Source organism: Haliaeetus leucocephalus, unplaced genomic scaffold (genome assembly GCF_000737465.1).
Source record: "Haliaeetus leucocephalus isolate CR32 unplaced genomic scaffold, Haliaeetus_leucocephalus-4.0 Scaffold151, whole genome shotgun sequence".
Classification (NCBI taxonomy): domain Eukaryota; kingdom Metazoa; phylum Chordata; class Aves; order Accipitriformes; family Accipitridae; genus Haliaeetus; species Haliaeetus leucocephalus.
In genome coordinates, this window is record NW_010972587.1 from 11,692,034 (window position 1) to 11,706,744 (window position 14,711).

The following is a 14,711-nucleotide window of genomic DNA, read 5'->3' on the forward strand; positions in this document are numbered from 1 at the left end:
GTAGACCTCCTTTGAAAATCATTGGGTGCTAAAAATCTGCCCCTAATCTAAGCATTAGCATGTCTGTCTGCTGTCAGATCACTACTGTTTAAGGTCAGAAGGGGTGTGCATCATCTACCCTGACCTGCTGCATAACACAAACCATTAAACTTCATCCTGTTACTGCTGTACTGAATACAACAAAACACCTTTGCCTGCTGATGCTCCAGAAAACATATAACCGTGATCTAAGACATGAAAAGTTTGGGAGTTTTCTAGTTTGGTGCAAAAATCTGTCGGTTTCCCCAGGCTGGTTTCAGGATCTTGCAGGTTATGACGGGCACTCAGCACTTTCCTGTCTGTGGGCAGAGGGTTCCATCTTGGGTTAGCAGCCGATATAATTTTAGACTGCCAGTTGAGCAAGGCTTATTTATCACGGTTTTCATCCTTGTGCCTGCTAGCGTGTACTTGCAGGCAGCACCCAGAAGCAGAGAGCTGGTTCCCAGGCTGGTAGGACGGAGGATCTGCTCACTTAGCGCAGACCCAGGGCATTCCCCCTCAGTACATTAGTCGTCTTCTGTTTCTCCTTGAAGCACAAACACCAGAAAACTTTAGGCTTACGAACTCGGTGGGGTTGCCAGCTGGGACAGGAACAGTAGGTTCCAGCTCGCAGGGTGTATGGTGAGGTCCTGGGCAGCTGGGACAGTCTGCGCTACGAGGACCTCGGTGAGAGTGGGAACTGCTGCCTCCTGCAACGCTGATTTACTGCATCGTGCTTTTTCTCCATGAGACGCTGTCTCCCAGTGAGTTCCTATAACTGCAACCCTTCGCCTGAAGTAATACAGCAGCGTGGTGCTATATGGTTTACTTTTAAGTAGCCCTGCGAGGAGCAGGGAGTTGGACTTGATATTTATGGGTCCCTTCCAACTCAAGATATTCCTTGATTCTATGATTGTAGAAAGGAGCAGTCCAGTGTGCAACCACATCCCCCTTAGCTTTGAACATGATGTCCAGAGACCCAGCACGTAGCATTTGGCCTTCTGCCAGCAGGTGTGACCCTCTGCTGGAACTCGGTGATAAATTGTCTTCGCCACGCAGATAGGACAGTTTGGGAGCCACTTAATGTGCAGTTTTTTAAAGTACCGCTCGTCATTTTTAAAATGAAATGCCTTGGAAAAAATCTACTGCTACTACAGAAGACCTTGTTCTCCACCAAGTTTACAACCTCATGAGGAAGTAAAAGCTTGCTAGATGATATCTATTATATCATTAGTTATCTATTAGTATCTATTCTAACATTTGTTGTCACTTTCTTCATTACCAGCTGTAAGCTGTATCAGATTTTTACATTATTTTTGCTGGGACTGATGTCAGGTCAATAGCCTTGAGGTACAGTATTTACCTATTTGTAGTCCATGAACAGTAACAATGCACTGGTGTTCTGGTATTCCAGACTCATGAAAATGGATTGTAAATAAACCAAAGATCTCTTACATGGCTTTCTAAGACATTTAAGCACAAACCATTATGACAAGCCAATTTAAAAGTATTTATCACTAACAAATATTATTTAGTTTTTTCCCTTTAGAAAGAACATGACAGTCCTCATATGATAAAAGTACATCAGTCTGATGAAAGTACCTCAGTTTACTTCTCTCCAAATGCAGAGAAAAAATGTTTACTGATATTTTTTTACGTATTTATTTTCTACCCATTGTCTTGTGTCTGTTTAGTTGTGGTTCTATAACATTACTAGAATTTGTTATCCTCATCATAAACTTCAGCTTCTTCAACTATCTTCAGCCATGCTATCTGTGGTTCTGTCACTGATATTATCACTGTAACTCAGCTTTATTTTTGCCTTATTAGTAGTATGTACAGAGACACTATTATATATACTTTGTATTTCCTCATTCTTCATGTCTCTTTTTTTGTTCACTTCTAATTGCATTTCATTTTTCTACTGAAACAAGCAAGTTATGGCTAAGATTGGCCTTTTTTGCTTGTAAAATCAGGGGAGGAAAGGTATTTGAGGACAATCTTTTTAAGTCTAGATATTCTTATTTTTCTTCTAATTTTTTCCACAAAGACAAATTTGCTCATCTTTTTCCTGTTTGGGGACACTGAGCTCCTCTGAAATACTAGCTGGAAATATGCTTTTGACCATATTAAATGGTCAGCTTTGGTAACCACCAGATTCCAATCCAGTGATTAACTTGCCTTTATTCATCATAAGGAGGTCCAGCGCGGATTTACCTCATGTTGTACGCAATACCTTTTGTCTTAGGAATTGTGCAGTGTTGAGAAACTCTACTAATGCTTTATTACAGGCTGCATGGCACTGCTAACAACATCTTACAAAATAAAATTTCCCATTAAAGAAGCTATTTATTCCATAAGTTACTCTATTTTATACCTCATTAAGATTACCTCCACTTCCCTGTGAGATGCGGACCACCTTTTTTATAAATGGTCTCAGATGCTGTATCTCACACTTTGGTCCTGAGAGACAGCAAATATAGGTGTCTGCATGTGTGCTAGGAGTCCAAGCATTCCTCCTGGTCAGTGGGAGTCTAGTAAATAGAGTTATGGAGCCCAGGGAGTGATTCAGCTCTCTAACACAGACACCATAACAGTATTCAGTTACCTAAAGGGAGGCATCTAGTATCGCTTGAGATGCTCTAACGTATCCAGCTCATCTGTATAGGTTATGAAAAAGGACTTAAAGCCCTGTCCCCTTTCCAAGTGGCAGCTGATGCCAAAGCACAATACTCCAGCATCTGCATTCAGGCAACTGCCTGCCGTCAAGGGGCTTCAGTCAGCTGGTGATGCAAAGGCATCTCCTGCTGTCTGCCGTGCCCTGGGCTGTGCAGCACATCCAAGCTGGGCTGGCTGCTACGACTCAGGATCTGGAGGAGACCTGTCCTGTCCTGAAGAAGTGGCAGGGGGCCAGGCACATCTAAGCAAACCAGAATGACATTAGACACTTATGTTTTGGTACCTGAATTGTGCCCTTGGAGCTCCAGTCCAGGAGATAGCCAGTCTCCTAAGTGAGGTAATATCCTCACTTTGTGTAAACTGTCTGAACGGTATTTTCGCCAACAATTTTCTCTGTAGACTTTTCTTAGCTGAGTATTCAACACAATGCCTGCAAAGAAATGTCACAGAAATAGAGCCAAGCAAAATGAGATGTACAAGCCTGGAGACAGTCATGATCTATTCCCCCATAGGTATTTTCCATTTTCTTACCACCTCTGAAAAACATAATAATAATAAAGCCAAAATAGGGAATGTTTTGAAAGGTCAAATAAAAATTTAGACGACAGTCCTCTGCTTCCATTAGATATCACCTGACTCCTCATTTAACAGTTTTCTTTTGTTTTAGTCAAGCAAAGCTTTTCTATAGATTTCATATATAATTATGTAAGTTACACACATCAGAAAGGACAGAAATAATTTAAGAGATTTTGTATCACAAGGTTTCATGGGCTTATTTTGAATTGACACAAGAGTGCCTAAGGTCTAATTTGCTCTCCAGCCAACCCAAGAAGGGACAAGCTGTACCAACATTTCCCTCATCCTGTGTTGATTAAGGAGAATACACCACTTTCCATGTATTCTTGTTTGCCTCCCATAGATTTTAGACTCCTGTCTATTTAGCCTGACTCTTTCTTCTTTACCTCTTTGTATTTTGGGGACTTCAGTAAGCGCTTAGCAATTGTATTTGGATAATTATGTATCTGTATATTTATACACAAGTATGTTTGTTTGCTAAATGGCAAACGGATTTGGACCAAAAACTGGAAACATCATCTATCCCTTTAGCTTCCCAGTAGTCTTTTTCATGTTTTCTTAATATTTAAAATTACTTTTGCTTATATAGATATGTCATGCTAAAAAACAGAATAACATTTTCAAAGGTGCTGAACCTTTTTGTAATAGTGCTATGAAGCTAACCTAGAGGGAATTTATTTCCTTCTCTCTTCAAATGCTGGGTTGTAATTTCTTTTGGATTGTAGGTATGGAAAGTAAAACACTGCAATCAAATATTCTAACTCCTCCAACCTCTCAGTCAGATCAGAACTCCATGTTATCAGCTGTTCAAAGATTTAACAAGAATGAGATATAAACTTTGCCATGAAGGACTGGCAAAAGCGTTACAGCTGACTGAGAAGAAAACATAGGAAAGCATTCAGATAGAAAGCAGGTAACAGCATTGTCAATATTTGGGTAGAGAAATGCAAAATATTAATGTTACCGTACTTAAAATTATTCTATATAGGCAAATGGCTGACTTACTTCCCCTTTAGCCTCTACCTACACTAGTAAATCACATAGTGACCCTGACACTGGCAAGTCATTTTTTAAGTATTAATTTATTAGAATGGTCATTTCCATGATTCTAGCCTGAACTGAACAATTCCTAGCCATGGTCTGGGACTTACCACTCTCAACACAGAGTTTTAATGAAGCCACCCTGTTTCATGGGGTATGATAATCTTACAGTGGAGGTGGGGCTAAGTCATGGTAGTTGAGAGCATGCAAAATGGCGTGATTTCGTTTAATAATACAGAAGTATCTTTACACTCTGGAATATAACCTGGGCCATCAACAAGAAAATAGACATTCAGGTCCTAAGGTCTGCTGACATTAGCTGAGCCGCAATTTGAATTTTATCAAATTATAATTTCATTGTTTTCACCATTTTCTCAAAATATATGTGTGTTTGCATGTGTGTGTGTGCATGTCACTCTTGCTTTACACTGAAGTTTTGAAGAAGATACATGGATTATTTTTAATTTTCAAAAGAGAAACAAATATGTTCCAGAAATAAGATCTGATTCCAAGATTTAGCAGAGCAATAATTTTTAAGGGGAAAAGCTGGTTTAGCATAGAAATGCTGACACAAACTTAGCTATAGCAGTACCGGTGAGCGACACTATAATTTAGGTCATGTTCCTGTCCCATAGATAACTTCAATAATATGGCTAGCCAGTTGCGGTATAGCAAAATCCATTGCTCCTATTCCAATCTCATGAAAGCCCTTCTTGTTTCCAGAGCTGAGCATCATACATTTGTAATAACTTTGCTCATGAATGGAAGGGTTTTAAGCTGTGTTTCAGCAGTTAAATCTTTGCATTTATTATGGAACTTTTAGCACAAAAATAATTGAATAACCCTGAGAGTACCTGGTGTCAGAAAACAATATAAACAGAGCAATCGTATTAGAAAGACCCACACCTTCAGTAAAAGAGTTTTGGTGAGGCTTTCCTGCTTTGCTCCTGCCCTACAGAGGTTTATTATTCCCTCACTTTGGCACTGAGTAAGAGGGGTTTCTGAGGCATGCAAATGTTGATGAATGAGCAAGGCTGGTTCTGAGCACACGTGTGAGCCTGTATCCTCATGTCCCCTATGTCCAAACCCATCAGATGTTTGTGTTGGCTCAGACTGGTGACTTTTCTAGGGAACCCACATGAGGGTTGTTCTTTCAAGCACGTGGAGAATAGATGTGTAGGTGATAGCCCACAACATTTTGATTCAAAGCACGGTGAAGGGAAGAAGGTGTTTGCTTTACCAATGAGCATGATATCCTTCTGAAAACCACCACTAATGACTTGTCACATATTCACATGTCAAAACTTTTTCAGAAATGTGCCTTCCAAGGTCTTGGAAAACAGCGTTTGGGCTCCTAATTCACTCAGGTGATGTTGAACATTTTACCCCATGCTTATGTGCTTCTCAGCCTAGTAAAGGTCATCTTGTCTGCGTCTGAACTGCCTGTTAAGCTTGGAGCCGAGAGCATCCTCAGGGAAGAACTCATTTATTTCCTGCATTTTAAGCCTGCAAACAAAGCTCTATACGTGACAACACACCACGTTCCGAGCCCTGAGCACTCTAGCAGGCTTTGATTACCCTGACCAGTCTCATCCATGTTCTCCAGCCATGCTGCCTCTGCCTCCACCCATTGGCCCAACAGCTTTATTTAAGCTGAACCCCCAGCCCTAGCTGTGTTGCAGGTATGTTGTGGTTATGCTGTGCCTGGTTTTGTACCTGGCATTACCTTATTGACTTGATACCTGAGCTTGACCTTGGATCTGCACTCCTCAGTGCCTCCTCCATCTCTCACTGGATGGTTGGCCAGCCCTGGTTGCAGTCACCAAACCAGCTCTGCTCTTGCTGAACCCCGACGATAAGCTCAGGGAAAGGACAAGGACCTGCGCTTAAATGTAGCTCCAGGGGCAATGGGTGGTAGATGTCTAGGTAGGCAGAGGCTCTGGAAAAGTATGGTCATGGCAGCAAGAGCCTCCTGGTGTACTCAGGGCCCTGGTACTGCATATGGAATCACAGACCTTTAAAAATCATCTAGTTCAATCCCCCTGCTGTGAACAGAGACATCTTTCACTAGATCAGGTTGCTCAAAGCCCCATCCTACCTGATCTTGAACACTTCCAGTGATGGGTCATCCACAACTTCTCTGAGCAACCTGTTCCAGTGTCTCACCACCTTTGATGCAAAGAAAGTTTTCATTATATCCAACCTAATTCTACCCTCTTTCATTTTAAATCCATTGCCCCTTGTCCTGTCACTACAGGCCCTGGTAAAAAGTCTTTCTCCATCTTTCTTATAAGCTTCCTTTATCTATTGAAAGGCTGCAATAAGGTCTCCCTGGAGCCTTCTCTTCTCCAGGCTGAACAACCCAAGTTCTCTCAGACTTTCATCATAGGAGAGGTGCTCCAGCCCTCTGACCGTTTTCATGGCATTCCTCTGGACCCACTCTAACAGGTCCATGTCCTTCTTGTGCTAGGGATCCCAGAACGGGATGCATAACTCCAGGTGGGGTTCTCACAAGAGCTGAGTAGGGGGTGAGAATCACCCCTCTTGATCTGCTGGCCACGGTCCTATTTATGCAGCTCCGGATACGATTGGCTTTCTGGGTTGCAAGCGCACATTGCCAGCTCATATCCAATTTTTCATCCACTAGTACCCCAAAGTCCTTCTCTGCGGGGCTGTTCTCAATCCATTCATCACCCAGTCTGCACTGATACTGGGATTGCCTCAACCTTCATGAGGTTCACATATGTTCATGTACTACCACACGTGCTCTCATACCAGCCCAGAAGCTGTCCGTGTGGTAGCCAAGTGGCTAGAAAGCTTTTATCTCCTCTCTTTCACTTGAACTGAGGGAGGGTGGGAGGCATCCTCAGCTTCCTCCTCTGTAGGGCAGAGCTTTGGTAAATGGGATGTGTCTCCTCCAATTGATAGTCCTGCTGTCTTTGTCTTTTTCAGCTCTGCTGAATAATCTAAAATCATTGTGCAGTTGTATTTTTCCACAGTGTGAGCACATTCCCGCTGCCTAAGATATAGGGAACAAAACAATCCTGTGGGTCAGAATTCTGACAAGGAAGTTCAAAGGGAATATTACCATTTCACACTAATTTAGTCCTTTGACAGCAGTAAGGAGCCTAACTGCTTAACTTTTTTCCATAACAATCCAATTATCTGCATCTGTTGAACAGAATTTCACGCAACCTTCTCTTTCTCCCTGTAACCTACACATGTAGTGGCTCTTACTATGTATCAAAAAACGATTGGCATGTCTTTAAAGAACTTGGTGCTGGAAATGAGCAGTAAGGGATAGAAGAGAAAAAAATACCCAAAAGGTTAATCTTTTTGTTTAATTTCGGTGATGGCACGATGAAATATTAAGTTGCCTGAGGTTTAGGATCTCTCAATCGCTCTCTGTTAGCCAACACTTCAAAGACAGAGCTTTGTTTCAAGACTTCATTGCAACATAGCCACTTTCTCCTTCCACATTGGAATGATGTGTATGGACAAACCTCTGAAGGATTATTCTCAGAAGTGAATAAGCCTTTTGAAGCATTTCAGTTGTCTGGAGTTTCTAACATAGCCAAGCAATATTTAGAATGATTCTGTCTTTCATGTCAAGATTATTTTATGCATTTTGAAATTCCTTTTTTTTTTTTCTGCACTCTGGAATTTGGTTTATTCTCTGTAATCTTTTGATTCCTGCTAAGATTCAATACCTTGAAATTAGAAGATGAAAGGATTCATCAGCAGAATACTACATGATTAGCTTAATTGGTTCTGAGTTTTCCTGTTGAAAGCACTTTCTAACATGCATTTAGTAGCAGACACATGGTCCCTATTTTCCATGCCTTTATATTGGGATTTGAACACTTTAAAAAAATTACTGTGTGGAGAAGCACTAGCCTAATTCATCTCAATTAAAGTCTTCATCTGGAAGCAATAATGTAACTAACTCATCCAAACCTGAAGTTTGCAAAATTAGTAGCAAAATCCTTAAGGCTTTTTCATTCAAATGTAATACATAGTTTAATATATTATTTGAAAATGAATAGAAGGTGTAAGTATGATTTATCATAAAATATATACTTCAATGCTGTTGAGTCAATAACATAAAGAACTGAAAAAAAACCCCAACCTGGAATTTTGCTTGATTTCATGTTAGGTATGAAAATAGAAAGTTTTGTATACTGTAAGCATTTCTACAGAATAAAGCAGTACATATTCTACTGTCCATTCTGCCAAATGCTAGGAGCAACAAAAACTACTGATTAATATTTGTGCATATGAGCAAAATATCATGCCATTTATCACCAGAAATCATAATTTGCAAGTATTTGTTTTCTTCCATCTGGGTGTGAGCCAAAGACAGTACCTGGGACAATTCTTTGGATGAAACTTTTTCTGGATGGAGGTGGTTTAGACAGTTTTTTGTTTGTTTGTTTGTTTAAAGTCTGCCTTTTGTATTTAGACAGTGGATGGCATCTTTTGTTTAATTTCCCTTCAAAATTGAGCGCCCGTCTCTAGCTTTCAGTTCCTCTGACTGAAAACATTGGAACTATTCTTGCAGGGAAATATTTGCAGATGCAAGACCTACAATATTTGTTATTTTCCAAAAACTTCTTCACTGTGTTGCCTGCTGCAGCTGATTCAGAAACACAGCTATCACTGTGTCTCATTACACTGCAGATTCTCTGATTTTGTTATTAGTTCCCTTTATTTCTTTTTTTTTAATATTAAGTTATAATCTAAAAAGATGTGTACATATATCTATATGAATGATTAAAACGATACCATTTTTCATAGTTTTGTCCATTCTTTCTCCCACAGATTTAAGCCCCAGTTTAAGCAGGCAGTAACAGAGCATTAACATTCTTCTGGTCTGCTGACTTAAGACACCCACATAGAGGTAATCTCCAAAGCTTTCAAGTGGCATAATGTACACACTGAGTAAGAGAACAGCCTGACAAAGCAGGTTTGAAGAAACCACATCTTTGTATCTCAGAAAGGGAAGTGTGGAGTTTAACAGGCAGGGCGAGCAGCCTGCATCCAGACTGGTCCTCAGCCACTGACGGGACACAAACCAACAGCCCTGAACTTCCAGAGCAGGAAGCAGGGCAGGAGACCAACGCCTGGTTTATGTCACTTTATGTATCCATCGCTGAGTCGAGCTGCTTGAGTGTTTGTCTTGAGTTTAATTCAAACACTAAAACAGTTTTTGTGCCTTTTCAGGAGATGCACAGAGACTTTATTCTATTGCAGCTGGAGCTGCTAGAGCACTGTTAGGGTAATGGTTTATGCTAAAACTTATCCACTACTTTTAGTTCCACTGTTTCAGTTTGAAGATGATGCATTTAATATTGACCATCTCACAGCCCACGCTTCTCCCTCAGTGCTGTGCAAGCTTGTCACTAACAAGCTCCTTAATTTCTTTTTATTGAATAAACTACTTCCAACTAAATTAGTACTGACTAAACCCCTTTGGTGGTTTAAAAACCCAACCACCTAGCAGTAGCTTGGAAAAGACCATGGAAAATAAGGCCACCTTTTCTGACGAAAAATTACAGAGATGTAGGCCAGTCCCTGTAGCAAAACTGACTTCAGAGCAATGTGTACATTTAGAGAGGATGAGCAAAAGCACATCCATGTGCAAAGCAAGAATATTTGACTGTGGACGTACAAAAAGGCTATTGATTTCACAGCTATGCACTCTGACGTAAAAAAAAAAGAAAAACGAAAATCAAAACAGCAGAATAAGTATGTGAATTTGTGTAGGCTCTTTTCATAAAGCCTCATAAATATCTTTCCTCCTGGTTTTCACCATTAATGAACAGTAACTTTGTTACTGTCCCTCAGTGACACTAGATGGCACTTCAGAGTAGTGGTGGGATCAGAAAGTCTTTTGTAATCTTTTCTAGTTATTTTGCATATGATATTATAGATGCATGAAATTCATGCTTGCATCGAACAAAAGCAATTTCCCAGCTTTCTGTTAATTTGTATGTATGACTGTTAGGTAGATAATACTACCTGTTTTAAAAAAGTGGCAAACATAAGCAGAAAGAGATTATAACAGCGTGGTTCACTAGTAGGTCAAAAAAAAACAGGTTATGGGCCAAAAAGCTGTTGCCAGACATCGTGTTTAGAGAATTTGAGAAGTGGTTTGTGGAGGCAACTAAAAAAAATCTATAGGTCTGGAAATCAGAGCAATGCGTTGATGTCAGGGATTTAAGAGTTGATCCCTTCCTGGAAATTAATTAGATTTTTATGTCATTTATACATCAGCAATCAAGTATATGATGACTGTCCATAATCTGGTGCACTTTAGGAGAAACCTTTCAGCTCCCTTCTGGCCTTGAAAGACAAGCATATATGAAGGAGCTAATTGATTTGTAGTCAAGTTTTGAAAAATAACATTCTTTAGCAATGTATGGTTTTGCTAACAACAAATGTGTATGTACTTTTGGAAAGCCTAAGCCTGAGGGATATCATTAAATTAAAAAAAAGAAAAAAAAGTGGGAAGGATACTACTACAGCAAAAGTTTACAGTATTGCTATGAAACTGCAGTAAAAACTTAAAGGAACATTGCTGCTTCAGTACATCAATTCCATTTCCAACTTGTTTAGTCAATTCAGTAGAAAGCAGAAGGGACTATTTTCTTTAGTTAAAAACCTCTTACAGGGATTCTACTTAACACTTCAGTAAGATTCATGACTAGGGGAAAAAAGATACATCTAGATATCAAAAAGTAGCAGAAAATATTGGCCATAATTCTGAAAAGCTCTTTAAAAAAGAAAAAGGGAAGTCCAAACATTTACTCAAGCATGTTCCTGAGTAGTGTGATGAATCATAGACATTATTAATTTAAGATGGCAGAAAATGCATGGTTGTCTCTAATTGTATTATTCTGTTTTCTTTATCCTTAAAAGATAGAATTTTACAAATATTATTAGAAAGCTGGTTTTAAAAGCAAAGGCAAGCGTTATTATTTTAGTTTGGATTTTTTATAATTTTATATTCAGTGGAAGAAATAAGAAGCCTCAGTATGTCAGTTAAACTCTTCCATCCTTCTTGCAGCTGAGGATCTGTCACTACACCTTTTTATTCTCGTATCTCTTGTTTCCACCAGCTTGAATTTTCCGATTACTAGGATATGTTTAGTTCCAGGTTCCCTAGGAGGATCTATTCTCACACCCCAGAGATGCTCGCAGCCTTGCCTGCAGTGACCCCTCTGTGGCCCAGGGGTGCAGGAGGGGACGCGATGCCTTAGGCTGCCCCGGGAAACAAGGGGTTTATTCCTTTATGTGTCTGAGTCCTACAGTTGTGACTGTTTACCATCTTCAGACTTTATGGAGGGATCGGAGACGCACTGTTGGGCCTAAAAGCTTTCTACATTAGTTCTCTTATTTCCTTCTGCCCAACTGTTTATAGTTTGTTTGGGTTTGTTGTGTTTTTCTTTCTTTCTTTCTTTCCTTTCTTTTTTTTTTTTTTTCCTTTTTAAGTGAAAGAGCCATCTGTTCTGTATTTATATGAAAAGCAGTTTTAAATGTATTAGGCTTCCCGCTGCTTTGAAGTCTTTGCAGATGCTGGGTGTGGATAGGGTCCCGTCAGTCAGATATTGTAGGTATGGCTGCCCAATTTGTGGAAAACCTGTGTTTATCATTTGAATTTGTCATGATCTTGCTGAGGTCTCATGTTATAGGATTTGCTTATTCTGTTTTGTTGAGCAGGACTGGGAATCAAGGAAGTCCTGTTATCTTTGCAGCCCTTGGTTGTTAGTGGGGAATGTGTTTTATGAGGAATAGCTTGTGCTTTAGCACAAAGGGCAGCAAGCTTGATATGGGACATACCATGGATAATACAGAGGAGTACCAGGCTCAGCTGTTTTCTTCTGGACTTAAAGTTGCTTCTGATCTGAAAGAAAAGCCATAGTATGGAGAGATTTTAAAGCCATGGGGGGAGAAATGGGAAGTTTGCGTATATGTTTATATGAAGTTTTATGTAGTCAGTAATTGTTATTATTTATTGCATAAATCTCTTCCTGTAAGTTGTATCTGTATCTGCTAATTTGAACCGTGGACATACAAACCCTGTGGAGTTGGTCGAGCTAAGACAATGCCTTTGTTCTCTGTTGAAATGCCAGTGCTCAGCTTTCTGCATGAAGTCTCTCTCTGAATAATAGCATTTATCCAACCAAGAACCAAAAGGAAAAAATCTACCTGCTGGTTTTCTGGAGGGTTTTTCTTCCAGTGACAGAAGGATATCATGTACTGTTAGTTTTATTTAAAAATAACACTCAGAAAATGTGAAACCCAGAAGAAAAAGCTGATGCAAATGGGCAAAAACATTGGCTACCATATGAAGAAGATAGCTAACAAGAGTGCAAACACGATTTTTCTGTGTAATGGCTTTAGTAATTCATAATAGTTTCTAATTATTTACTACTTGAATAAATGACAGCTATAAAGAGAATATATTCATTTTCTAGAAAAAATGCCTGTGAGTGTTAGGCATGAAAAAGTTTCTCAGAGGCAAGAGAATTTGACACAGCTTGCTCTTACTTTAGCTATCACCATGCCAAAGATGTTTAATTTTCAAGACTTGATCATAATTAAAGTTCTGACACACTACGTTATGCTGTCAAACCAGAAAATAAAGACAAACACTTTGGAGTTTGCCTGTATTACATTATTCTTTAATATAAATGACATATAAGTTTTACAAATTAGAGAGATTGACCTTGGAGTATTAAGAGGCTGCAGAAGATTCTTTTAAGGTGACATTTTTATTGAGTATATGTTTAGCTTTGTAGATTGACAGTAGAAATGTGCAGCCTACCTTTGATGTGCTTGCTACCTACTGGTACGGGTTGAAGAATCCCAGTTTGCAGAGGGCTTCAAATCACTCTAAGAAGATAATTCTATGAATGATGTCCCAGCAATGTCCAGCTAGACCTTGCAGTTATTTCACTTCATATTTTGCTATACGTATGATTTTGCTTATAATCTAAATTCCACAAATTCATCAGATGGGGAGCCTGCATATCTCTACTTGACAATTAAAAACATTGTTTAAAAAAACAAAAACAGTAAAGGATGCTGACAAATGTACAATGCAGAACAAGTGAACAGTGAACTGCTATTATTTTTGGTTTAGATATATACATGGATTGATACCAATGACTAAACCCTAATACCATACTCTGCAAGGCAGTCTCACTGAAGTCATTAAAACTGCTCTTGTGACTAAGGTGAGAGGGATTTGCCCTAGAGAAATTTAGTCATTGAGCTCCAGACATAGGTTACAAGTTTTGTACTGCAGTCTACTCATTATTTTGTTCAATAGGATTATGTTAGGCTAATCCTGAATAGCATTGCTCTAGAAGAATGGCAAACTTTAAAGAACTATGTGTACGATATGAATTTATTTTATTTTTCCCAAAATAATGACATTAGCAACAACTTTATTTGCCTCTGCTAAATAGATACATTCAGAATTAGCTTACTGTTATAGTGGATATTTTTAAACCTCCAGGGCTTGAAATAAATTTAAAGGAGGTGACTCTCACCTTCTCAAGGCTCAAGATGATTTGAGAGTCTTTTTTCCCTCTACTATTTTTTTATGTGTGTGTGGCTATAAAAATAACCTCAATCACTATCTTTTTTTTTTTTTATATCATAGCTTGACAAATATTTACTCCGAATCTCATATACAGTGGAATCTGAAAACCTGTAGCATTCAGCAAACTGAAAAATACCACAGAAAGCATGCTGGAAAAGAAGGCTGAAATAAGTCAGTTTAAAGCACAGTTGGCAATTCTTTTTGATGGTATGCTTGATCTGGTACATCTGTAATGATTCATTTATTCTACATCAATGGATCATCTCCACTTTAAAGTGAAGTTTCTGGTATTTGGCATTAATTGTTAGCAACAATTTTGTGAACAGGCCTATTACGACAGGTACTTTATCTGAAACACAACCGAGCCCCATCTTTAGACATCTATTTGTAATTTCCAATCTGTACTGCAGAGCGTTCATGGATACACCGGAAAGCAGAGGGCTGGATCTCCCAGTACTGCACGGGGTTGCTGAAGAGACTCACACCGGAATAGCTAGCCTTTTTGGTGTTGTAGCCAAGAGGGCAAAAGTCGTTGATACCAACTGAAGCAATTTTGTTGTTATGAAGATAGACCACCTGAAAAGCATGGAAGTACAGAAGTGAGAAATACAGCTACCGCGGCAAATAAGATAAATGATTTTATGTCAAATACTAGGTGCGTGTTGTGCAATGTTATACAGAGCAACAATATATCCTTTTTTCCAAACGGATGCTTGATTCTGCTTACCTTTTGAAATACCTAGAGTATACCTAATTAGAAATAATTTCTACAGAGTGAGCAGAA

At 39.2% G+C, this 14,711-nt stretch overlaps 1 protein-coding gene across 1 annotated transcript in view; it reads right to left on the reverse strand.

The window, feature by feature from the left end:
- Nucleotides 1-12,979: 12,979 nt before the first annotated feature.
- Nucleotides 12,980-14,711, reverse strand: part of DCN (decorin) — a 39,546-nt gene continuing 37,814 nt past the window's right edge. The window contains exon 8 of the mRNA XM_010561863.1: nt 12,980-14,503. Coding sequence (XP_010560165.1) covers nt 14,309-14,503 — 195 coding nt within the window. The 3' untranslated portion in view covers nt 12,980-14,308. The remainder of the gene's footprint in view (nt 14,504-14,711) is intronic.